At 34.7% G+C, this 25,468-nt stretch overlaps 1 protein-coding gene across 1 annotated transcript; it reads right to left on the bottom strand.

Annotated features, from left to right (window-relative positions):
- LOC149948626 (uncharacterized) lies at window positions 1-25,468 on the bottom strand. The gene is made up of 3 exons (XM_090172300.1): window positions 24,834-25,468; window positions 8,785-8,960; window positions 1-760 (listed from the first exon to the last, which is right to left on the bottom strand). The coding sequence occupies exons 1-3, from the start codon at window positions 25,390-25,392 to the stop codon at window positions 320-322; spliced, it is 1,176 nt and encodes a 391-aa protein (XP_090028426.1). The 5' UTR covers window positions 25,393-25,468; the 3' UTR covers window positions 1-319.

The raw sequence follows: 25,468 nt of genomic DNA, 5'->3' as shown, positions 1-25,468 counted from the left end.
TTCGTCTTTAATATTATACACAATAAATAATGTTTTCTTTAATTATCTTTTTTCGCGCACTACGACGTTTCGCGGAGTCTTTTTTTGTCATTTTCAAATGTCACTTTGTCTTTTTGATAATTTCGTGGTTTGGAGAGACAGGCGTGTCTAGTCCAAAGTGACTGTTCGTTGAATTGGAATTTCTCTTCGTACGCAACAGTGTCTTTGTGATATTTATCAAATGTATTACGAACTAAAAATCGAACGAAGATTGCGCGCTTTGCATGCTGGGACGACGATATAATTGAACACGATCAAATAGCGGGAGGGGGGTATGGAGTTACGTCACTGGTACGTTGGACGAGGAACAGGGTTCGGAGCCGGTCAGGTCCCTGATGGAGTGGTGGTGCATGGCGGGGAAGGCAGCCGCGTGGCCCATCAACGCCCAGGGGTGGTGGGGGTGGCGCGCGAAGCCTTTGGCCATCATGTGGCGCAGACTGTCGGGAGACACGGGCGGCGGAGACGGCGAGTCCATGCACAAGTCCTCCTCTTCGGATTGGTCCGACAGGGAGCGCTGGTCGTCGTCCTCGTCGTCGACGTCGACGTGGTGGCGCTGGTGGTCGGGCGACGTGCCACCCGGGCGGTTGGAGCCTTGGCCCCCGCTCGAGTTGTTGCCGCTTCCGCCGCTGGTGGTGCTGCTCGCCGTGTTACTCGACGATTGTTCTTCCTCCTGCTTCTGACGCTTGTGTTTCGTACGACGGTTCTGAAACCACACTTTCACCTGAAACAGATTTCATCCACCGTTAAATACTTTAATCATAATCATAATCATAATCATAATTAGCTAGGCTAATACTCAACACCCCACTTTAGGTCCAAGTTATCTAGTGACGTTTATTGACGTTAATTCAAGTGACCGGGTTACAATGCGTAGGAGGGTGGTGGCAAGCCCTTCATGCCATCTAGGAGCAACAAACACAACACCCCACACAAGGAGAACGCAACCCGTCCAAAGTCGTGCATTTTCTCGCGTACATTTTTCATTGGTTAGACGCTTTAGCGCCTGCTGCCGTCGGAACGGGAAAATTCGTAAATTGTCTTCGCCCTTTCCGTAAAACGCTCAGCGTAAAGGTTCGTCCAATGAAATTTGTACGCAACACTGCGTTAGCGTGTTTAAAGGCTAGCTGCGTTGTGTTTGTTGCTCCTAGGTGCCATGCTAGCCAACAGCTCCTTACACTTAAATAGTAAGTTGCAAAATATTCGTTCACGCCTTAATTTTGTTACGCGCTTACGTTTAAAACACCCCTAAGTTTCGTTGCATTCAGTTTCGTAGTTAATTAGTAGAACGCCAAAACAATGGGAATTTTAGCGTGGTGATTGACGTCATTGACTACACGTTATTTCTCATTGGCCGCTAAGCCCGCTATCCCCAACATAGAATTTAGGCTTGGATACAAAATGAAGCTGCTACTGATTCAGTGGCCGAAACCAAAAAAGCTCGTATAGAAAAATGGGATACTATAATACTGAATTTTTACGCCATATCTACCAAAGGTCTTGGTAAGATATATAGTGGGAACTTTATAATCTACCAGATGTAGTGGGAAAAATTCAGAAAAAACCGTAGTCAATGACGTCACAAACTAGGCCCGATAAAATTATCGTTTAATTACATTTTCGGAAAGTCAATGATCAAATGAACATGGAAAATATAAAGTAGTTTAGTTTCTATTCCGAAAACTCTTTTTAACAATTACCGTTAAAGGCCGACTACATAAATCTTCGGTTTACTCTGTCTTTCACTGGAAGTAGGCTGACTGCATGGCATATGTGTTTTGCAGTAAGTCTACTTCCAGTGAAAGACAGAGTAAACAGAAAATTTATGTAGTCTTTTTGTCGACGCGAATTATTCTCCGTTAAGCCTAATACATCATTTTTTCGTTGACGCAAAAATTATCCGTTAGGCCTAATGTATCTTTTTTCGTCTACACAAATATTATCCGTTATCCCTAATACATCTTTTTTCATCTACGCAAAAATTATCCGTTATCCCTAATACATCTTTTTTCATCTACGCAAAAATTATCCGTTAGGCCTAATACATCTTTTTTCGTCTAGGCAAATATTGTCCGTTTGGTCTAATACATCTTTTAGCGTTTAGGCAAAAATTATCCGTTTGGTCTAATACATCTTTTATTCGTCTAGGCAAATATTGTCCGTTTGGTCTAATACATCTATTAGCGTTTAGGCAAAAATTATCCGTTTGGTCTAATACATCTTTTATTCGATTTGATTGAGCAAGTGAATATAACCTGTTGAGGAAGTAGGCTTACTGCAATACACGTGTGCCATGCAGTCAGCCTACTTCCTCAACAGGTTATATGCACTTGCTCAATCAAATCGAAAAAAAACCCATTTTTCCGAATATTGCACGTTTTTAACAGAGGATTATAGTATATAAATTACGAGACAAGTATCCACGTTATAAGTAATTATGAAACACCCATTCCTTCGCAGAATCGAATGAGATTTGAAAAAATTGCGCTGCCTAATTTATAAAGCCCGAGCCGCCTATTAGACAGGTTAAGGCTAAGCGGAAATTTGTAGGAGTTACGACTTAGATTTATGAGGAAAATCTAATCTCAGATACAAGTTCCCCGTTCACGTTTTCTAAAGGGGTAACTTAACTCGTCTATTATTCGAAAATCATTATAACAACGAATTTCTTCCTGAAAAATGCAGTGGGAGCCTGCGAAAGTACATTTCAAGCCAATAACGCATCTAGTAAGATATAGTATATGTATAATAATCAGCTAAGCTAATACCCAAGCCACCACCTTAGGCCCAAGTCATCTAACGACTAAAATGACAAGATGATTACGTTATTAATTATTTTATTAGTTCACTAGTTTAGGGGACCGACATTTGAAAATTTAACGTACGGGATTTTGAATTTCAAAGTTATTTGAGAAATCCGAATTTTCGTATTTATTTCTGTTTTTATTTGGCTAATTTCGAGATTTTAACCCAGATTAAAAGATTTCTAAAATAATTTTTATTCTACGAGTAGCGATAGTCAAATCGAAAATAATTACACGAATATTATACTTCCATTAAAAATAACCATATAAAAAACTCGTATTTATCAATTTTATTGTTTCTAAAGTGATTGTATAAAAATTAAGATAACTATCGCTACTCGTATCATATATACTGAAACTAATTGGAACATAATGCGTTTCTGATCTGTAGGGCAGTATAGCTCTCCTACAAATGAGCTTGACTTAAATTCCTCATGATAAAATACGCGAAAAAGTAGATAAGTCCATAATTAAAAGGGATAATATAGCTAAATCCTAAACAAATTTGAAGAAATTTAAAAATTTACTAATAACTAGTACCGATAGGTCTTCGAGCAACGCGAAACTCGGATCAAATAGATCTTCGAGTAATAAACTAAATTAAAAATAAATAAAATAGCCAGAAATTACAACGGTAGACCGGTTTCGTTCTATTTGGAACTCATCAGTACCGTGCGGGAAATCTGGCTGGCGACTATCAAATCGAAAAGAGAAACTAAGCCTAAACATTAAAAATTTCAAAACGCGTTGCATATAGCAACGGAAAGCCGAAAAGGGGGGAGTGTGGTGGAGAATAGTATATAGCATACTTCGATGGTTCTGATCCGCAATAATGAAGGTTTTTATTACGACTAAGCGTTAAGTAAAGTATCCAATTTAAATTTAATAAAAATAATGAGTAATTCAACTCGTCTGACCAACCACGTGTTCCGCACCTTAACCCTGACTCTTCGCTTCCCTACAAGTGAGCAGAAGGAGTCGGGGGATTGCCAACCGGAGAGTGCTCGAAATGCATTTCCGCTTTCGTCTATTTCCGGTATAACCCCTGGAATCCCTCCCCAACCTCCTGGTTTTTATTAGGGTCGCGATTTCGTGGAAATGATATACAGCGAACGCAATAAGAGAGATAGATAATAAGATGTCTGGAGATCATTTCGACTCGTGTTGGGCTGAGTTGATCAGATCTGGCGTCGACGACCGATAAATTGTGCCGCCAGCAACGTACCCCCCAATTTCAGGCCAGGCTCGTCGCGCGCTATGGGCCGGACCACCCGGCTGCCGTCCAGATTTTCCACGGCTTTCCGTACCTACGAATCGTCTCCGTTGTAGGTGGTATAATTCGACGAGAAATTCGACTATTGTATAGATGTCCTGGTCGCGCTTTGGTCCCCCTGGTGGCGGGGGGTGGGTCGCTCTTCGGCGACAGTTCCGACAAGTTTTATGGAACATTTCGTTTAGAAGATCCACCATTATACTTGTAAATTGTACTATTGTTTACTACGTCGTTTTTATATATATATCCGGTTCAACTTCTGGTGTGTCTTCTAAATTTAGAGCAATAGTTTAGAATATAGAGGCGCTGATTTTTGTCATGGTTTTTGACTTTTAATGTATCTAAGTTGTTAATAAATTATGTATTGTTTTTATTGATTTTAGTTAATCTTTATTAATTACATATATCTCATGAGTATTCCGTAAGAAATTAATAAAATCCCGTTATAGTTTAGAATATAGTCGTGGTTTGGCCTATGAACGTAAGTCGCTTTGGTTAGTGACGTAGGCAAGGGAGGGCACAGTGGGCACACACCCCCCAGAATTATATGGTTGTACGTGCAATTGATATTTTCAATCTATACTGTAATTAATTTATTTAATAATCAGCTAGGCTAACACTCAAGTCATCATTTTAGGTGACCGGAATAAAACGCGTAGAAGGGTGGTGGCAAACCCTGCATGCCACGCGAGCCAACAGCTCCCTACACTTACTACTACCGTTAACCTCAGCAGGTTTTTGGGTGCCCCCAACCAAAATGCTGACTACGCTACTGTTTTGGTTTTATTTAGTCAACTTGTACTCCTAAATACGGCTTTAGTCCCATTCGACCGAAATCCCATTCGACCGAAGGCGGTTTTTGAGGTGTCCCATTCGACCGAATTCCGCCGAAACGTGCGGTTTTTATGTGTCCCATTCGACCGAACGCTTTTATGTGTCCCATTCGACCGAACGCTGCTATATAAATTGGCTTTTGCTATGTTTTCAATTTAGTTACTGAAGTCGTTTGCAATGGAGCGGATAGCTAATAAAGGAATTTAGCTATGCCATTTTAATATCTTTGTACTATGCATTTATTTGAAAATAAAATGGAATGAGCATGAATTATATTTTTATCTTCACCTAGTCAAGAAAAGTAACTGAACCAAAACTGAAATAGTAAACTTAACCAACTCTAACCTAACCTAACCTAACCTAACCTAACCTAACCTAAAAATGGATCTTCGATAATACATACCTTATAAATAAATTACCAAATCACCCCGCCAATTGGGCTACATTTTAAAATTCTTTCGGTCGAATGGGATTTCGGTTGAATGGGAATAAACGTAAATACGTGCCTTGTACGAAACTCTTTTAGAGTCCCATTCGATATTTTCGGGGCCCGTGGTCAGTTTACCAAGTTAATTAACTAATTTTTTATTTAAATAACGAAATTTGCAATGACCCTTATGTCTTTAATAGTGCTCGGCAGTCGATTAATTTTTTATCCATGAATAAAATAAGCTCGGCTATATTTAAATAATATTTATTTAAATAACCAATAGTTGAATAAAAATTGTAAAATGTTTAAATAATCGAAAGTTAATAAGCCTATTATTTAAATAAAACAAACAATTATTTAAATAAATACCACTTTTATTCAAATAAATGCTTGGTTGCGTAAAAAACATAATTAAATAAGCTAAAATTATATTCTTTTTCACAACGTTTTTTAAATAAATCGGAAAATTTGTGGATAATGAATAACCAATTCCGAACACTTGTCTTTAAAGTAGAATTTTACAAAACTGTCGTTATTATACGTATTTGGAAAAAAAAATTGTTTATTTTAAACAAATTCGTTCTAAAAAATAATAACGTATTTTAAATTTTAGTTGTAGAGTTTCAACCATAAAAGTGAAATTTCTGGGTTTACCCATATTTATTCTTTTCATTCCGATTTAATTGATTTCTATTTTAATAAAATTGAAATCGCCTATAAATTTTATGGATAAAATGCGTAAAAAATATTCTTTTGAAAACGCTGCACTTATTAATTAAAATTACGCTTGAAATTAACCCCATTATATTATACGCTAAAATATATAAAAATTCGCTTATTAAATGCTTTTTGTCATTTGAAAAGAAAACCAGTCATCATTATTAAGAATTATCCAAGGTTCCAATCAGCCATTGTCATTATATTCTTCATAATTCTCGCCGTTGCTTCACCTCAATTAATTCTTTTTATGTCTATTAACGACACTCGAAATCGTTATATATTTTTTCTTTTCTATATAATGACAACGTAATAAACCAATCATCGCGGACTATACGCCGGCGAATTAACCAATCACGAGTCAGCCCCATTACGTCATACAATTAATGAGCCCGCCGATTAGGTATATAACCATTAAGCTCAATTCGTCCTAAATCCGTCCCCCTAGCGTCGCTTTCGGGAACTAACTAAAAAATTACTTCAACCGGACATCCTATATTATAATTATTACGCTTGCTTTTATTTTTTAATAAGCTTTAAAAAAATCTAAACAAAGATTTCGTAATACGAATGATAGCGCGGAAGTAGTAGGGAAAAGGATCCTATATTTGTAGTAACAGGCCGCCATATCCGCTCTTATTATGAGCTTATCAGCTCTGGAAAAAACGCTTAATTGTACGACCTATTGTTCCAACTGTGGTGGACGTTTTTCTTTGTTATTCATAAGTTTTCATTATTATATATATTTTTTAACCAATTAAAGAAATTAAATTTGGACAAAGAGTCGTCTTTGTTTGGGTCCTTTACGAGCCCTAGCGGCGTTTTATATTTGCTAACTCAGGCGTGCTGGGGCTAATGAGAATGCCCCAACAGAATGCCCATGTGCTATTCGTTAATTAGGGAAAATGTCGGGCTCCGCAGCGCCCCCTTCGCGCCGTCACGGGAAGCTCCCGGATCCGGCCATTTTTATTCGCTTTTAGTTCGGGTAATAGCCAAAAGATGGCGCAGGTGTGTTCGCGTTTAACCGACTTTAACGCGGGCGTTTTTCTATTTAATGATAGCGTCCGTTCGACGTGACCTGACAGTTTTATTACAGGTACGTGGTTCGACTCCGCGTGGGTTCCGTTGGCGTCGGTTAATGATTACGTCTGCCTTTTACAAGTGCATGGTTAATTTATATTAATCTACGGTTGAAAAACGAACCCGTTAGATTTTATAATTTTCGTTATGTCTAGACCTATTGTTGTTATTTCGTTACGGATAAATATTAATATTTTTCAGTTGTTATATTCAGTTATGTCAATAAACTCATTAATGCGTGATTGTATAGTGTTACTTCGTAGGTTGATATTATTCTCTGTATTCTCTGTATTATTTTATTGTTGTTGTCATTAAATTTGGATGTCTGATTTTTCATTTATCCTTACAGGCTACCTAGGCAATTCCCCTACTATTCTAAAGGTTGCATAAAAGGGTTTAATACTAGGCCCACCAGGCTGCAAGGGCCCCGGTAAAAACCTAACTTCGGGCCCAACCACGCAGAGCCGTTACTTCTATTTAGGGAGAAACATAAAAGGGTTTAATTTTGGGCCCGCCAGGCTGCAAGGGCCCCGGTAAAAACATAATTCCGGGCCCCAACGGAGCCTTTACTTCGGCTTAGAGAGAAACATAAAAAGGTTAAATACTGGGCCCATCAAGATGCAGGGCCCTGGTAAAACTATATCTCCAGGCCACAACAGAGCCGTTATTTTGGTTTAGGGAGAAACATAATAGGGTTTAATACTGGGCCCGCCAGGCTGTAAGGGCCCGCCAGGCTGCAAGGGCCCCGGTAAAACCATAACTCCAGGCCCTAACAGAGCCGTTATTTTGGTTTAGGGAGAAACATAATAGGGTTTAATACTGGGCCCGCCAGGCTGTAAGGGCCCGCCAGGCTGCAAGGGCCCCGGTAAAACCATAACTCCAGGCCCTAACAGAGCCGTTATTTCGGTTTAGGGAGAAACATAATAGGGTTTAATACTGGGTCCATCACGCTGCAGGGGCCCTGCTAAAACAATCATTTCAAGTCCTAAGAAGGCTTTATAACTGGAGATAAATATTGGGTGAGAAAGGTAAAGAAACCAGGGCCCCTTAAACTGCGTGGGAATCGGAAAACAATAATCCAAAGAAGGTTTTAAAGTTGGGCCCTGCATGCGGCGCTGGCCGGAAGTGTCAGTGTCAGTGTCGGCTAAAATAAGTTTCGTTCAGAAAATTATCGTTAAAACAATAAAAAGTGTAAAATTTCCAGAAACTTTTCCGCAAATCGGAAAAATAAAAAATTTAAACATAAATCACTTTTTAAGGGTTTTTAATGTTTTTAATTTTTTATCGATGTAAAATGTCTAATAGCAGTAAACATACCACAAAACATTAATCGTGTTACATTGTTAATCAGTTTAAAGCTAGTCTAGAGGTTTAGTTTTACTTTCAGATTCGAAAAAATGAGGTGAAAATGCCGCTTTATTGAAATTTGCAAACAATATATTAGACTAATCATGGAATGAAAACTTTCCGACTTACAACACTATTTTTGACCTAGGCTTAGTGACGCGGCCCATATGTTTTGACCACGGCCAACCCCGATCGCGGAAGCGCGTTATAGAAGTTGGCAGTGCTATGACGAATTTCCAGGAACATTTTAACAAGTTAGCTACCTGCGTTTCAGTGAGGGTCAGGCTCTGCGCTAGTTGCTTCCTTTCAGCGCCGACGACGTAGTGGTTCTTCTCGAACGCGTGTTCCAACTTCAACAGTTGCGACGGGGAGAACGCCGTCCTGATGCGTTTCGGCTTCCGGAAAGGGTGCAAGAGGAACCCGGCGCCGTCAGGACCAACTAAAATAAAAATATCAATTATAATTAAGACGAAAATAAAAACATATCATATTCTGTAACATTAATGATAGGTACTCCTATAAGTAAATAATATACCTATTATCGAGATAAATATTCCACTAAGGATATAGAAATTTAACGTGTGTCTGATTTAAATTAATTTGCTTTAAATCATTTGTCATTTAAATTTCGATTTAAATCATTTGTGATTTAATTTGAGATTTTGGAAATTATTGGAAATCATTGATTTAAATCACCTGTTATACTTTCCATAAAAACTTGTTGAGGTTAGCGGTTATATTTAGTGTAGGTAGATGTTGGCATGAAGGGTTTGCCACCACCCTCCTACGCATTGTAACCCGGCCACCTAAATTAATGGCTTTAAAAGTCGCTTGATGACCTAGGCATAAGGTGGGTATTAGCCTAGCCTAGCAATGCATTTATGAAAATGTACAAAAGTAGCCTCTCTAGCAATGTCCATTCATAGAAAACTAAATTTAATTTAGATTTTAGTATGTGATTAAATTTAAATAAGATTAATTTCAATTTTAGTTTACCACTGCGCTTAAATTATTAATCGATTTGCCAAGAAAATATAAAATTAATAAAAATCCGATTTAAACCCGATAAATTCATTTTTCTTTTTTATTTTAACCAAAAAATCAACCAAAGGGGTTCAACCCCGAATTCAACGCCTCTGAAATGGCATATTTATACACCGTATCACGGCTTTCAACTTTACCATGTGCATGATCAGTCTAGAGTACCGGATTTACTGAAAGTGGGGCCCGAGGCAGATTTTGGAGGGGGCCTATGTAAGGAAAGCATAAAAATGCAAAACTCGCGTGTCACGAAACTGAGCTAATGATACGAGAAAATGATTTTTCAAATAATAAAGCAACAAGCCTGATATGTTTATCTTTTAAACCGAATCAGTGAAAAAATCAATTGTTTCATCAGTGGTGGGGGCCTTCTGTTGGTGGGGGCCCATAGGCCTAGTCCTTAATCCGGCACTGGTAACCTGACTATGTAAAATGTATAAATATTGATATTTACTTATTTTTTAACAATAGTTTTAACGTAATAGTTATGGTAAATCGCTATATTTTTATTACGAAAAAAAATCGAAAATCAGTATAGAGAGGTACTTCTGTGGTAAAGATATATTATAGACATATGGTACAACGAGTGCGAGCAAGGCTCCTTTATGAGACGCGTCGAAAATAAATAGCGGCAAAGTATAAAAGCAATTTCGTGTTTTCCTCGGGTCCCCGCTAATTCCGTCTTTCCAGCGAAGCTTCCATCCATAATTCCGAATATGATTCCCCCGGGGCTTACGGCCCCTCCGTCGCCTCTTTCTTGCCCCTCTCCTCCTTTCATAAAACCCCTTATAATATCCATCACTGGATTATTCTAAATATGTCTAATGTTCTAAAATATTAATTCCTTTATTGCTACGCTGGTAAATATTAGAAGGCTGTATTCCCACTATATTCAAGGTTAAATATAAGGTTTTAAGGCTTTGGAATATTTTTATTTATTGAAATTAAGGTTTTATTCTCACTATATTTAAGGTTTTAAGGCTTTGGAATATTTTTATTTATTGAAATTAAGGTTTTATTCTCACTATATTTAAGTTTTTAAGGCTTCGAAATAATTTGATTTATTTATATTAAGGTTCTATTCTCACTATATTTAAGGTTTTAAGGCTTTGAAATAATTTGATTTATTTATTTTAAGGTTTTATTCTCACTATATTTAAGGTTTTAAGGCTTCGAAATATTTTTATTTCTTTATATTAAGGTTCTATTCTCACTATATTTAAGGTTTTAAGGCTTTGACATATTTTTATTTATATTAAGGTTCTATTCTCATTATACTCAAGGTTAAATTTAAGGTTTCAAGGCTTTTAAATATTTATATTTATTTATATTAAGGTTTTATTCTCACTCTACTCAAGGTTAAATTTAAGGTTTTAAGGCTTTAAAATATTTTTATTTATGTTAAGGCTGTATTCTCACTATATTAACCTAAATATTATTCAAGGTTAAATATAAGGTTTTAAGGCTTTGTAATATTTTATTTATTTATGTAAAGGACCTATTCTTACTATAGTAGACTGCCTTCATTTCGAGGTTAAGTTTACAATTTTATCTAAAATATATTTGTATTTATGGCTGATTAGGATTGAAGGATAACTGTAGGAATTTTTTGGTTGTAATTACCAATGCTATTCTACAACTATAAAGGCATCATTAGAATGAATCACGTAAAAACACTGAAAACATAAACATAGCCACAATATAGCTCAAACTTTAATGGCAATGTGATTTTGTGTCGGGTAATTTTATATTGCAAACGAAAGAGTGGAAAAACTAGTACTTATTTCACTTTGGCTACAGAACCGGGAAACAATTTGGCCATTATGGCTGGAACGGCTTTATTAAAGGTTACATTTTCAGGTGCCACTAAACAAAGCAACGATTCCCGGGTTTCATTGGTTAAAAATGCGTTCACAACCCTTTTTTTATTTTTTTCATATAATAATTTTATGTGGCCTATCCTAACCTTCAACCTTACTTAACTTAACCTAAATTAACCAAAACACTGCGAATTTCATGGACAATTTTATGAAACAATATGAAATTATTGGGAACCGTTGCTACGTTTAGGCGCTATGGTTCGCGATTTAGATAGGGTTGTTGAATTTTTGATTTTTTTTCCTAAAAATCGATTTGTTTTATTATTATAAAAAAATCTATTTATTTGATTTCGTTATGATGAAAAATTTATTTATTGGATTTCGTTATGATAAAAAATTGATTTATTTGATTTCGTTATGATAAAAAATTGATTTATTTGATTTCGTTATGATAAAAAATTGATTTATTTGATTTATATTTATTAAAAATTAATTTATTTGATTTATATTTATTAAAAATTAATTTATTTGATTTATATTTATTAAAAATTGATTTATTTGATTTATATTTATTAAAAATTGATTTATTTGATTTATATTTATTAAAAATTGATTTATTTGATTTATATTTATTAAAAATTGATTTATTTGATTTATATTTATTAAAAATTGATTTATTTGATTTATATTTATTAAAAATTGATTTATTTGATTTATATTTATTAAAAATTGATTTATTTGATTTATATTTATTAAAAATTGATTTATTTGATTTATATTTATTAAAAATTGATTTATTTGATTTATATTTATTAAAAATTGATTTATTTGATTTATATTTATTAAAAATTGATTTATTTGATTTATATTTATTAAAAATTGATTTATTTGATTTATATTTATTAAAAATTTATTTATTTGATTTATATTTATTAAAAATTTATTTATTTTATTTCATTATGAACAAAAATTTGATTTTATTTTTATAAAAAAATCGATTTATTTGATTTTATTTTTATAAAAAAATCGATTTATTCGATTTTATTATTAAAAAAACCATTTATTAGATTTAGATTTAATTTTTTTGATTTTTTTAAAAACGATTTATATAAATTAAATTTAATTTTTTTATTGGTTCTTAAAAATGTTTTGCCTCTAGGAAAATTTATTGATAGTTTTTTAACCTTAGTAATTATATTAAAAGTTTAGCAGTTCTTGTAATTTTTTTACTGTTAGCTATAGCAACCATTTCTGTACGTTTTCATTAAATCACAGAAGTATAATAGTATAGTGGAGTAAAGTATAGTATAGTATATTATAGTATAGAGGAGTAAAGTATAGTATAGTATATTATAGTATAGAGGAGTAAAGTATAGTATAGTATATTATAGTATAGAGGAGTAAAGTATAGTATATTTTAGTATAGTGTAGTAAAGTATTTAATATTGTATTATAGTATAGTGTAGTATAGTATAATATATTATAGTATGGAATGGATCGTATGGTATAGTAAAGTATAGTAGAGTATGCTATAATGTAGTAAAGTATATTATAATAGTGGAAGAGAATAGAATAGAATAGAATTGAATGGTTGTTTATCGTGCAATAAAACAGTTTATATTGTAGTAAAGTGTAGTATATTATAGTTAAGAATAATATGGTATGGTATGGTATAGTATAGTAGAGTATAGTGTAGTAAAGTATAGTATATTCGAGTAAAGAATAATATTGTATGGTATGGTATAGTATATTAGAGTATAGTATAGTAGAGTATAGTATATTTGAGTAAAGAATAATATGGTATGGTATGGTATAGTATAGTAGAGTATAGTGTAGTAAATTATAGTATATTTGAGTAAAGAATAATATGGTATGGTATAGTATAGTAGAGTATAGTGAAGTAAAGTATAGTATATTCTTATATAGTATAATATAGTATGATATATTATAGTAGAGTATAGTGTAGTAAAGTAGAGTATATTATATTACAGTATAATATAGATTAGTAAAGTAGAGTATATTATATTACAGTATAATATAGATTAGTAAAGTAGAGTATATTATATTACAGTATTTTAGTATAATATAGTAATATCATACAGTGTAATATAGTATAAAAAGCGCAACTTCAATAAAATAAAGAGTAAAATGTAAGGTAAAACCCACTAGCTGTTTACCCACAGAAATCCCACACTCAATTTTAACGTGATGAAACTATAAGCTTACGGCCATGAACTAACAACTGTACGAGTTACGTTCGGTGTATTCACTTGGAAGCGTTTCTCCCATAACGAGCCTTTTAGTTAGGCTTAACTATATTTGATTGGATTTCGCCACATGCGAGAACTATCACCCCCGCACAACGCGTCGACTCTACCTATATATTTATATATATATTATAGAATTGAATTTTAAAACTCTTCCTTCTCACGCGAAATTTTTTCATCAAATGGTAATAAAAAATGGATTACTTTTACCACAGGGCCGTGTATCTATGCTCTAAAAATGAAACGCGTACCTTTGCAAGTTCTGTTGTAAATTTACCTCTTGATGAATGCATCAGTGCTTCCACTTTGAGGAATTTTATCCCTTTTTAGGGATTTTCCGACCTATAAGGGATTTTATTTTGGAAGAGAGGGAAAAAGGGAAAATTAAGGGATTTTTCGAAAACTAAGGATTTTGGGAATTTTCCTAATTTTATCTAGAAATATTTTGGTCTAGTACTTCAAATACCGCGCCTCTACCTTTATTGGAATCCAAGAATGAAATTAACTGGGATTCGGAAGTGTGTCATAGATTTTAAAATATTTTTAAGAAATTTTTATCTTTATATAAGGCCTAAAAATTATAAATCTTATTGTTTTAGTTAAAAAAAAATTGTGAAAGGGATAAAAAAGGGATTTACTAGAACCGACAGAGGGAACAATGAGATTGTCCAAGTGGAAGCACTGGAATGCATTTATTTTTAGTTAGGGAGATTGACTACGTTGATACGTAACCTTCGCTGTTTCGACGAATTTCCCGCCAAATCGCGGCGAATGTCGACACCGCTTCACGGCTACTACTTCGCTGGAAGGCGTCAAATGTAAAATTACACTGCGTAGGGATATTTACCTATTTTTAAACCATATTTTCCCGATGAAATAGTATTAGAATATCAACATATTACGGTTTTTTCCCTAAACGTGTTTTGAATAAATCAACATTAGCAGGATTGGTAAATAGTTCTTTGCATAAAATAACCTTGGCCATCTTGTTGAAATGTTACCACCCCGCTTCAGCTGTGGATCCGTTCTCTCCCACTAAAGAGTTTATGAACTCATTCTTAGGCATTGGCTGAACTATTCCTGGGCAACATTTCAAAAAGTTGGGCAAGCGTAAAGACATTTTATAAAATGAACTATTAATATTTATCTCGTAAGATATGTATTATATTCTTTTGGTATATATAAATACATTCTTGATGATATGTAGAATTTAAACTGCGTAGAGATATCTCCTTATTTAGGAATAACATTTTCCCGTTGTAACAATTTAAGAAAGTCATTATAAAATATTACTATTTTAAATATGTTTTTTTACGAAAATACCAATTTTAGTGGCAGACGAACTCTAATCTAATAATATTTCACATAGATCACCTTATTTAGCGGACTATACTTTCGGTGGAGGCCGAAAAATCCCCGCCTTTGGTAGTGGTAGAAGGTAACATTGACTTCGAGTATAGACTTGCAAAATGTCTAAATTTAGTCGCTCGCACCTGGTGTAGCGCGTGCGGTTCAATTCCGTATACATTTATCTGGTTTTCCATTTCAACAAACATTGCAACCAGAAGCATATAATATCTCTCGTACGAGATAAGTATTTTGTTATTCGCTTGAAACATGTATTGTTCAAAATACCTTTTGGAGCGTCATTGTGGTGACTTTTAAAAAATATTAAATCAGTTAAATATAGTTCACAAGTTCTACATTTTACATAGTCAGACCACAGACCATCTACCCCTAGAAGGACTCGCATCAACCTCGGAATAAAAGGTGTCTCAAAAGTGACGCGGATGTTTTTACAGCAAACAGAAAATAGCGCGTGAAAATTATTTATTTTACGAAATTAAAATAAAAAATCGTGCGCGAGCCAGCTTCTACAATTTACATTTTTATTATCACGCGTGCTTCTCTTTGTACCTTCAAAACTGCCTCTACTTGCCGTCAGATGGCGCGCTCTTAAGAAAGCCGCATCCCATTCGAGACGCAAAAAATTGGAAATTGCTAACAGCGATACAGGTCCCTCTTATAGTATAGGTGGTCTGTGATCAGACAAAGTAATAAACGCGTAATTTTCAGTCTCGATGCCGTGTATTCTTACACTGTTTTGGCGGGAAATTTGTGCCTATTGAAAACTACTTCCAGCGTTGGATACTTTTCTCATAAGGAATGTATTATATGCTTCTGATTGGGCGTATTTTTGTAACTACGTAAATAAAATAATTTTTTTTTATGACTATGGTGTTTTTTTCGAAGGGGCAGATCACTCCTTTGATTAAATCACGATTATATGATTATATATGATTCAAATAAAATCTGTAGCTTGGGTTTGGAAATAATGATTGCATTTTTGCATTTTTAATTTTCATTATTTGTACAATGAATCGTAATTTGATTGGCCAACGAAACTGCGCCTGCAGACGCGTTCCACACGCTCCACACCGGTGTCCCGGGGGGAAGTTTAGGCGCAGGGTTTGTCCGTATGTTTTTTAGCTCATCAAGGGCTTTTTCGTAGTCGACATTTGCGGTTTAGGTTCTGTTGGAGGACGAAAAAGCCATCAATCAAAGTATACTTGTATTTCGAAGTCCTCGAATTATAGCAACGCATTGACACGGACTCCTAGAAAAATATTTTCTCCTTGTCAGCCTGGATTGACTATTTTGTCAACGAAATTAAAATTGAGCAGGTTGCTAGAAACGAGTGAATCGCGTGTTCTTCACTGCAAAACACGTTTTTCATCCTGCAATGAAATGCTCTCTTCTGGTCGCGTTGTAAACTCAACAATTACTCGAAGCTTATCATTACGATGGTTTTGTAATTTGACTATTGTCATTGACATTGTTGACTTGTTTGTAATTTTCTGGCCTTTTCTTTGAAGCTATTTTGTGTGTAGAGAGATACGTGATTTTCGAAATAAATTCAAAATTATAATACTCGATTACTTTTACATTTTTGTGTGTAGAGAGATACGAGATTTTGGAAATAAATTCAAAATTATAATACTCGATTATTTTTACATTTTTGTGTGTAGAGAGATACGAGATTTTGGAAATAAATTCAAAATTATAATACTCTTTTATTTTTACATTTTGTGTGTAGAGAGATACGTGATTTTCGAAATAAATTCAAAATTATAATACTCGATTATTTTTACATTTTGTGTGTAGAGAGATACGTGATTTTGGAAATAAATTCAAAATTATAATACTCGATTATTTTTACATTTTGTGTGTAGAGAGATACGTGATTTTCGAAATAAATTCAAAATTATAATACTCTTTTATTTTTACATTTTGTGTGTAGAGAGATACGTGATTTTCGAAATAAATTCAAAATTATAATACTCGATTATTTTTACATTTTGTGTGTAGAGAGATACGTGATTTACGAAATAAATTCAAAATTATAATACTCGATTATTTTTACATTTTGTGTGTAGAGAGTCTCAACTCCGCCTGGTGTTGGATTACGCGTTACTTCTTTTTACTTCCCCCCTTTTGCCTTATCAAAAGAGATACGTGATTTTGGAAATAAATTAAAAATTATAATACTCGATTATTTTTACAATTTTGTGTGTAGAGAGATACGAGATTTTGGAAATAAATTCAAAATTATAATACTCGATTATTTTTACATTTTGTGTGTAGAGAGATACGTGATTTTGGAAATAAATTCAAAATTATAATACTCGATTATTTTTACATTTTGTGTGTAGAGAGATACGTGATTTTGGAAATAAATTCAAAATTATAATACTCGATTATTTTTACATTTTGTGTGTAGAGAGATACGTGATTTTCGAAATAAATTCAAAATTATAATACTCGATTATTTTTACACTGAACTAGCCTTTGAAGGAGTTGTAGGGGGTGAGTTGAGAAGTATGCCTGTTTTTCCCCATTTTCCTACGATGGGTTAAAAGAGCGCCAGAGAGCTTCAAAGTGTGGCCTACTAGCTACTGGAAGTAGGCTGCTACAACCGCGAAACCAAGCAGCAGGGACTTTAAATACTGTTCAAGTTTACTTTTTTACGCTGGTTACCTCGATTTGTTTACAAAGTCCTTCTATACCTATCACACGAACCCAAACCTTAATGTTCGCATTTCCCTGCTGCTTGGTTTTGCGCTTGTTGCAGCCTACTTCCAGGGGCTAGTAGGCCACACTTTGAAGCTCTCTGGCGCTTTTTTTTTAACTCATCGTAGGAAAATGGGAAAAAAACAGGCATACTTCTCAACTCACCCCCCTACAACTCCTTGAAATTTTTGAATAGGTTTGAAACACCCTGTAGATATAACAGTAAAAACTAATATTTCCCAAAATAAGTTTGTTTCTGATTTTCTTGACCTTCGGTCTCAAGTAGCTAATTTCTGTTCATTTATATCTATATTGAAATAATTAGGCGTATAGTATGGTATAGTATCGTCATAAGTCCATAATTAGGGTTCCCATAAGTGTGATGGTTAGTCGAAATAATTAGAAATGTTTACGCGTTTGACCTATCTCTACTTAATTCACCTTGAGCTCCGTTCTGAGATTTAACTTCGTACCATTAGTCCATAACTACGTTTCGTAACAACTTCACTAGATGAGTAAAAAATAATAATAAATATTATTAAATAAAGTGTGCCAATTAGTCGAAATAATTAGCGATGCGCGTAGATTTGACGTAATTCCCAATGAGAGCGAATTTAAAAGTAAATTATCCAGCCTCTTTGGGTACAACTCCCTACAAGTACTCACTATAACGACGAGGAAAAAAGCTGTACTAAGCCTTGGTCTCAAATCCATTAAAAATGTCTGGTCATTTTAGAAATGGCCACTAGTAAAAATAACACGAGGAAGAGAGGGGAGTGACATACTTATATGAAAAGTCATTATGAACTTATGGTATCAAGTATTCTTAAAATGTAAGAAATTTCCCCGTGAATGTTCATTTTCCAGTATGCAATACCGCGATTGGATTTCTTTGAATTTCTAATTGTTCTTTAAATAGACCAAGAAAACAATTTTTCCGAATAAATTTATGTTAGCGAAGATACGTGATCGGCGGAAGCTACGACCCCCTAGCGTTTAAAATTTAAATCAAAATTAATTTATTTAAATTTTAAGTTATTTTAGTATGACAGAGCAATAATTTATTATACAATCTCGTCTGTAAGAAAATGAGCATCTCATTTAAATAAAATTCCCAAATTTAATAAATGTGGGATAATTGCGGGAGGGGGCGGGGGGGATTGGGGCGACGACGCGTATTTTACCACCCTTCCAAACCTCATAAATCATTCTCAATTGTAGCCACCCACCCCGCAACCATAATCGCGCCTTTACTCGCCAAACTATGTTTTTGACACATTATTATACACAGTGCGATATAGACCCCGAGAAAACGCGAAGAGAAGACTTGTCGCTGAGTTTAAGAGGCTTCATTCTCTACACTACTACAAGTTCCTCCGTTCACGTTTTCGAAGGGTGGTTTAATCTGGCTAATATTTTAGTTACTCTTAAAGAAATATGGTTTATTGAGCGTCCAATTTACAAAATAATTGTAAATTATTGACAATTACTTAGTTAAATCGAAAGACAGAGGACTTCTATTCAAATATTAAAAGTTAATTTTAATGTAGAACGGTAATTACAGAGTTGAAAAAAAAAACACTTCAATAACAAAAATTTGATCCTAAAGCACTAACCAATTATAAATGTAAAAAATTGTTATGGTACATATTAAAATTATAACTAGTTTAAACTGAAAAAATTTAAAAAAATACATAAGGAGGATTACAGTTAAATTCTAAAACTTGAATTTAAATTGTTAGAATTCTTCAGAATCCCTAGGCTCTTTTTCAAGTTACTGAATTATTCTAACATTTTTTGTTTAAGTTTTAGAATTTAAATTTAATTTTCATTGTTTATCTCTCCAAAATAATTGATAAATTTATTTTTATATTAGGTCTTTGGTAGTGCAGGTTAAAATTCACCACATGTAGCGAGTTCCTAAAATTTGTGCATCAGAAAAATTATTAATTAATTACATATTCTTACGCGGTGTAATTTTAACATTTTACGTGGTTAAAAAAAGGAATACGCTGGTAAAGTTAGCGATGTTAAGTTAATACACTTCTGTTATAATTAACATTTATAGTTACGAGGTGTTTAACCCTTTGGGTTACTAGTTAGTGCGCTTATAGTACGGGGAGGTTTAGCGCAAAAATTAAATTCCAAGGGTGAAGATCCTTTCACAGGGGCAACGCCATTAGAGGACGATTTTTAAATAACCGAAGTCTTAACAGATGGCGCCATAAGTCGAAAACGTCAAAAAAATGTAATAATACAAATATTATTTTTTTGTCCGTTTTACTTTTTATGCTGAGTTTTGTTTACAGTCTTTATTAAAAAATCGATTCAACTACTGCTATAAGTAGGTTATTTTCTTAAAAATCAGTAAGTGTTAAATATCCATCTGATATAAATAAAAAATAGTTAAAATAGAGCCTGTAACACTACGTGTTAAAGGCCTAGGTTTTCTTCTGCCTGCCCCCCTTTAAATTAGGCCAACATGTTCAGCGGTTGGCCTACCACCAGAGTATTTGCGCTCCACTAAGTTAATTTAAATGGGGACAGGCAGAAAAAAAATAGGCCTTTAAATGTTAATTTCCCGTAAGACATTTGTGGATCGGTCTTTTGTTCCAACTAAGTTGGACGAGCGATTCTACACTTACGGAACGTCATTATATACTTATGGCAAAGTATTATACAATTTAGGAAATATCATGCCGTTAAAATAAGACCATAAGTATGCAATACATCTCTTACTTCCGTTAAACTTTGACATTTAAACGTTTTCGACCGACTTATAGACACATTTGGTTTCTTGTATAGATCGTATCAATATCCACCTTTTTGGACGTGGATGTTCGCTTTGGGAAGCCTTGCAGCGGGATTTCGCGAACATCTGTCTCATCAAAGAACCATTTTCGTTTAATTTAGCCATCCAGTTGTATTTTTGTTTTCAAACATTCAAAGCTGTTTTAAATATGAACGTAGCAGCTCGCGATGGTTTTTCTATTCGTCGGAATAAAATTTTATATGATGTTATTACAATCTTAACCAAAACGGATATTGCGAAATTAGGTCAGAAATTTTAAATTATGTAATTTTATATAAATTAAATTTTTTGTCACTTTAATAAAATATTTATGGTACGAAACGCGTGCAGAAAGCCCACGTGCAAATACCCGTATTTATTAGTCATTTCTGTACCGTTTATTTGCACGAAATAAATCTATTTTATTATTATATATATTAATTATTAAAATTAACTAATTAATTATTAGTACATTCATTCTTGATTTCACGTAAATTGCGCGGTCAATTGAATTTTTTTTATATCATTTGATTGATTTTAAAAGAGATTTAATAAAATAATAAGTTTCCCTCGAAAGCTATAATATTTGCGCTGATTTTAAATAGCGTTCAGTGAAGCGTCGATATCACAGACTATTTGATGTTTGGGAAATTTAATAACTAAGCAGCTTTCCTATGAATTAAGGTTACTAATATTTCCTTATTACCAGAAGTACATTCCATCTCCCTATACTTCTGATGTTATATGCTTGCAAATTTCGGAGGCTCCCGAAAATACACTTTCTAAAACATGATTTTTTAATGAGTAAATATAATATTTGACAGTGCAATTTGGTCTGATAGTTAGGCAAAGTACACGCCAGTTACAAAAAGTGGAAAATAATAGGAAATTGGGTATAAAAAACTAAAAACAACTAGTTTGATTAAAATTGTCAAACTGTTTATTTTGCAGCAGTAATATTATACTTTAACTTGTCATATTAGGAGCTACGCTGGATCATATTAAATGGGGATTAAAATAAACCAATAACTTAATTTTTGACATGAATTTAGTGTATTCAACGAGTAACTTTTATTAAACGCTTTGTCTAAAATCGGGCTTAGAAGTTTCCGGGCCAATGCGATTTACTGAATACAGATGGCACCACGTTTTTCGTTATAGAAAACCACGCCGCGTTAACCAAAGTTTCGCTTTCCCTAAAAATTCGGAAATTCTTCCAATCTTTTTATCCGGTTCTAATTATATTAATGATCTATATATACGTCTATTTAAGCGTGAAGGCTGAATAGGTCGTTTTCTATAAATAATAATAATCCAGACTATTGTACCTTATTCTTAATAGATTTGAAAAATACCCCGTTTGACACGCGAAACGGGGGGAAAAGTATTTATTATTGTTAGGAACTGTCTATTATTATTCGCATTGAGCTGCCATTGATGCGAAATTTTTTCTTCTCAATCTTCGCCAAACATCGAATGACGGCTATTGTCCCCATCATTGTTTCAAAACGAGAGGCTAACCACTTTTGTAAATTCTGTACGCCAAGTCAGGGCCGCCGAGAGCGGGCCCGGGCCCTGGCAAAACAATACTTTCGGGCCCCAAGAGCTACTTTATTTTTCTAATTAACAATGTTTCGCGGGACAAGTATAGTAGAAGGGCTCAAACGCGGGGCCCCAAAGCTTGTACGGGCCCCGGTAATTTGTACCGGTTTCCCCCTCGGGCCTGCACCAAGTACAGAGAGTACAGCCTTTGGTAGTGCTCTTTTTAGTACAGTCAAAGCTACAGGCTTGTACAGGCGTATATTTTAGTAAAAAGATTAAACCGCTACCGTACGTAACTTAATCACGCGTAAGTACGTCACAAAAGTATTTCTTTTAACGGAGCCGTGACGTCATCAACCTTTATAGATAGGAAATAAAAGTTCAGCTAGGCTAGGCTAATACCCAAGGCACCACCTTAGGCCTAAGTCATCAAGCGATTTTTAAAAGCGATTAATTCAGGTGACCGGGTTACAATGCGTAGGAGGGTGGGGGCAAACCCCTCATGCCACGCGAGCCAACAGATCCCTACACTCACTATTATGGTTACTTAACCCTGAACTCACGAAAGAGTCGAAATTGTTATTCTGGATCTATTTTTGTGTTTAAAATTTTGGTAATTAGTCAACGAACTAAAATAAAAGTGAATTTCGAGTATATTTATACCTCTGAAAACGTTGATAATAATTTTTTAACCGTGTGTATATTAATTGATGCGGATGTTGATCGTGCACGCGTCAAACCAAATATGTATATAAGCGTAATTAGTACTGATGATGTCGCAGTAGGTTTGGCGTGTTTTATATTTGGCCATTAGCCTCAATCCCGCCAAAGCGATGTTAGCATCTACTTTTTCTATTACAGGCGACACCTGTACCGAAGCGTTTATAGCCTAGATAATGTTTCATTCGCGAAAATAAAACGCTGAATGCTATAGATACGTTACTAAATAATTATTGGTCTTTCTTAACTCGCTAATGAAGCCAGAATCGGAACTAAATTATTTATTGATTAGTGTGTTTATTTTACTGGTGGGTCCAAATTAGGTACACTCAGTCAGCGTTAGCATAAGTCTGTTAATTACGTTTATGTTCTACGTTATTACACATTTTCGAGGCTCGTAAGAATTGTTTTTTGAAAACAGTTTTATAAGCTTACCTATATCACTTTTCAGGTTGCGGCTTTCAATGATAATTTTGATTGAGTAGACGACTTTCTACAGCCAATAAACTTAAAACGTGTTTAATAAGGATAATATTAATTAAAGTAGATTAGTTTTTGGTTCTCATATATTGAACTATTTCTAGAGTAATTTTGGGTCCGTATATAATATTTCTAGAGCGTCTAACAAGGACACTACCCGAGGTGTTACACACCGATTTTGTTCAAACTCGGGGGTTAAGTAGGCCTTAATGAATCATGAAAATTCCCAAAAGGAAAAGTTTCAACGGGCATTAGTTTTGCCATGGCAACCGAAAATGTTTTTGACAACACATAATAGAAAATTCCTTACCCAAAAAACATGGGATTTTGAAAATTCCTAAAATGCAAAAACTAGAAACAATTTATCAAAATTGACGAATTGAGCAATTTTTTCTAGTTTTTTGCATTTTAAAATTTTTAAATTTTTTGGAAAATTTTCAAAATCCCATGCTATTTTCGGTAAGGAATTTTCCATTATGTGTTGTCAAAAACATTTTCGGTTGCCATGGCAAAACTAATGACCGTTGAAACTTTTCCTTTTGGGAATTTTCATGATTCATTAGGACCTACTTAATCCCCAAGTTTGAAAAAAATCGGTGTGTTACACCTCGGGTAGTTCCTTGTAAGTTGGGACCTAATATTTGTAAAGTCATTTTTGAACGATTTTCTAAAGTAAAAGGGTTAAAATTCATTTATCAATGTATAACATTATTATTTTAATTTAATTCTAGTGAGCGACCCTGGAAATGATTTCCATCCATCCATCATAATTATAATTTTAAACACGTTCATCTATTGAAGAGGGTTTTTAAGCGTTGGAGACTTATTTTTGATTTATTATGATTCAATTTCGTAATTTTACGAAAGTATTCGCCTTACACATTTTACCTTTATAGAAAATGGCTAACATATTTAGAATTCGGATATTACGAAATAAGGGTTTTTTTAAAATTATTAATACGCGTGATAACTCAAATGTGTAGTTTCATATATTCCATATAAATTAGTACAATTTTACCGATTTTACTCATACGAGTCTGACGAAAATGTAATTATCTTTCAAAATTTAAAGTAAAATTAGAATGCGCGGTTTGTTTCGTAGCTATAATTTAAATATAGATATTTATTAACCATTTTGAATCTCAATAAAATGTTTTCGATCATTTGCATGGGATAACAAAAATGGATTTTAATCGTTTTAGAATTCACGTCCAGCGTTCGATATAAAAATATAGCTTTTCCGAAACTCGAAATGTCTGATCGGAATTCTTATACAACGAGAAACTATCTTTGTAAATATTTAACCTACGAAATATTTGACCCGTGATAAAGTGTTATTAATATAATTTTTTTCTGAAATTTAGTCAAATACCAAATTCGCGATTTCCAAATTAGATAATCCGTATTATCTGCCAGCCATTGAATTGGGTGCCAGTTGTCAATGTCACACTAGGACCTCAAGAAAACCCAGTTTAAATGTTTGAAAGTCCGTTTTGGCCGATAAATTTGGTCGAAATTCGGCGTAAAAATGAGTTGGAAGAGGGTTGAAAAAAAGAAACGAATAAATTGGTGGTACCAACCTGGTATTCGGTGAGGAAGGAACCTGGGATGTCTGGCAAGTAGCCACGGATAGAGAGGATAGCCGTCGCGGCATCCCAGTAAGAACGGGGCCCCGGGCATTCCGGGGCCCCCGTGGAGGGGCCCATAGCCGTGCTGTTCGGCTTGCTGGGCCTGATGGTTAGCGTACAGGGCGGCCCTGATTCCGGCCGCCGACATTCCGTGGGGCCCGCCGCCCCCGAAAGCGTCCAAGAAGATAGGCCCGTTGGGCCCCAGCGAGGGGCCCGAGACGCCGACCGGGAACGTCGGCACGGGAACCACCGGTTGCTGCTGTTGGGGCGAGTCGGGCGTGCGCGCAGCCGGGTTGTTCGGGCGCAGCGGATGCACGGCGGATGGATGCAGAGGCCTCGTCGGATGCGGTGACGGAGAATCCGGCGAAGGTTTCCCGGCCGTGTTGGCGCCGTGTCCCGGCGGAGATTGGGACGATTCCCGGTGCACGTTGCCGACGAGGGCGTCGATGGAGAAACCCATTTTGGGCTTGCTGGGCACGGCCAAAATCGGCGTTGGTGCCAAAGGCATCATAGCTTTGTGGACCGCGAATATACAAAGGCTGCAAACTTTAGATTTATTTTACGTTCACTTTCGCGGTTACTTTAAA

This window comes from Leiobunum rupestre, chromosome 4, assembly GCF_980474605.1.
Source record: "Leiobunum rupestre chromosome 4, qqLeiRupe1.1.hap1, whole genome shotgun sequence".
Classification (NCBI taxonomy): domain Eukaryota; kingdom Metazoa; phylum Arthropoda; class Arachnida; order Opiliones; family Sclerosomatidae; genus Leiobunum; species Leiobunum rupestre.
This window is presented reverse-complemented; position numbering and strand designations above follow the sequence as displayed.

What these genes read in the sequence shown, in the direction of transcription:
- LOC149948626 (XM_090172300.1), bottom strand. Translation starts at nt 25,392, where the DNA reads ATGATGCCTTTGGCACCAACGCCGATTTTGGCCGTGCCCAGCAAGCCC. An exon ending in CCTTCCTCACCGAATACCAG is followed by an intron (nt 8,961 to 24,833) that starts GTTGGTACCACC and finishes TTTTTATTTTAG; the next exon opens with TTGGTCCTGACGGCGCCGGG. An exon ending in TGACCCTCACTGAAACGCAG is followed by an intron (nt 761 to 8,784) that starts GTAGCTAACTTG and finishes AATCTGTTTCAG; the next exon opens with GTGAAAGTGTGGTTTCAGAA.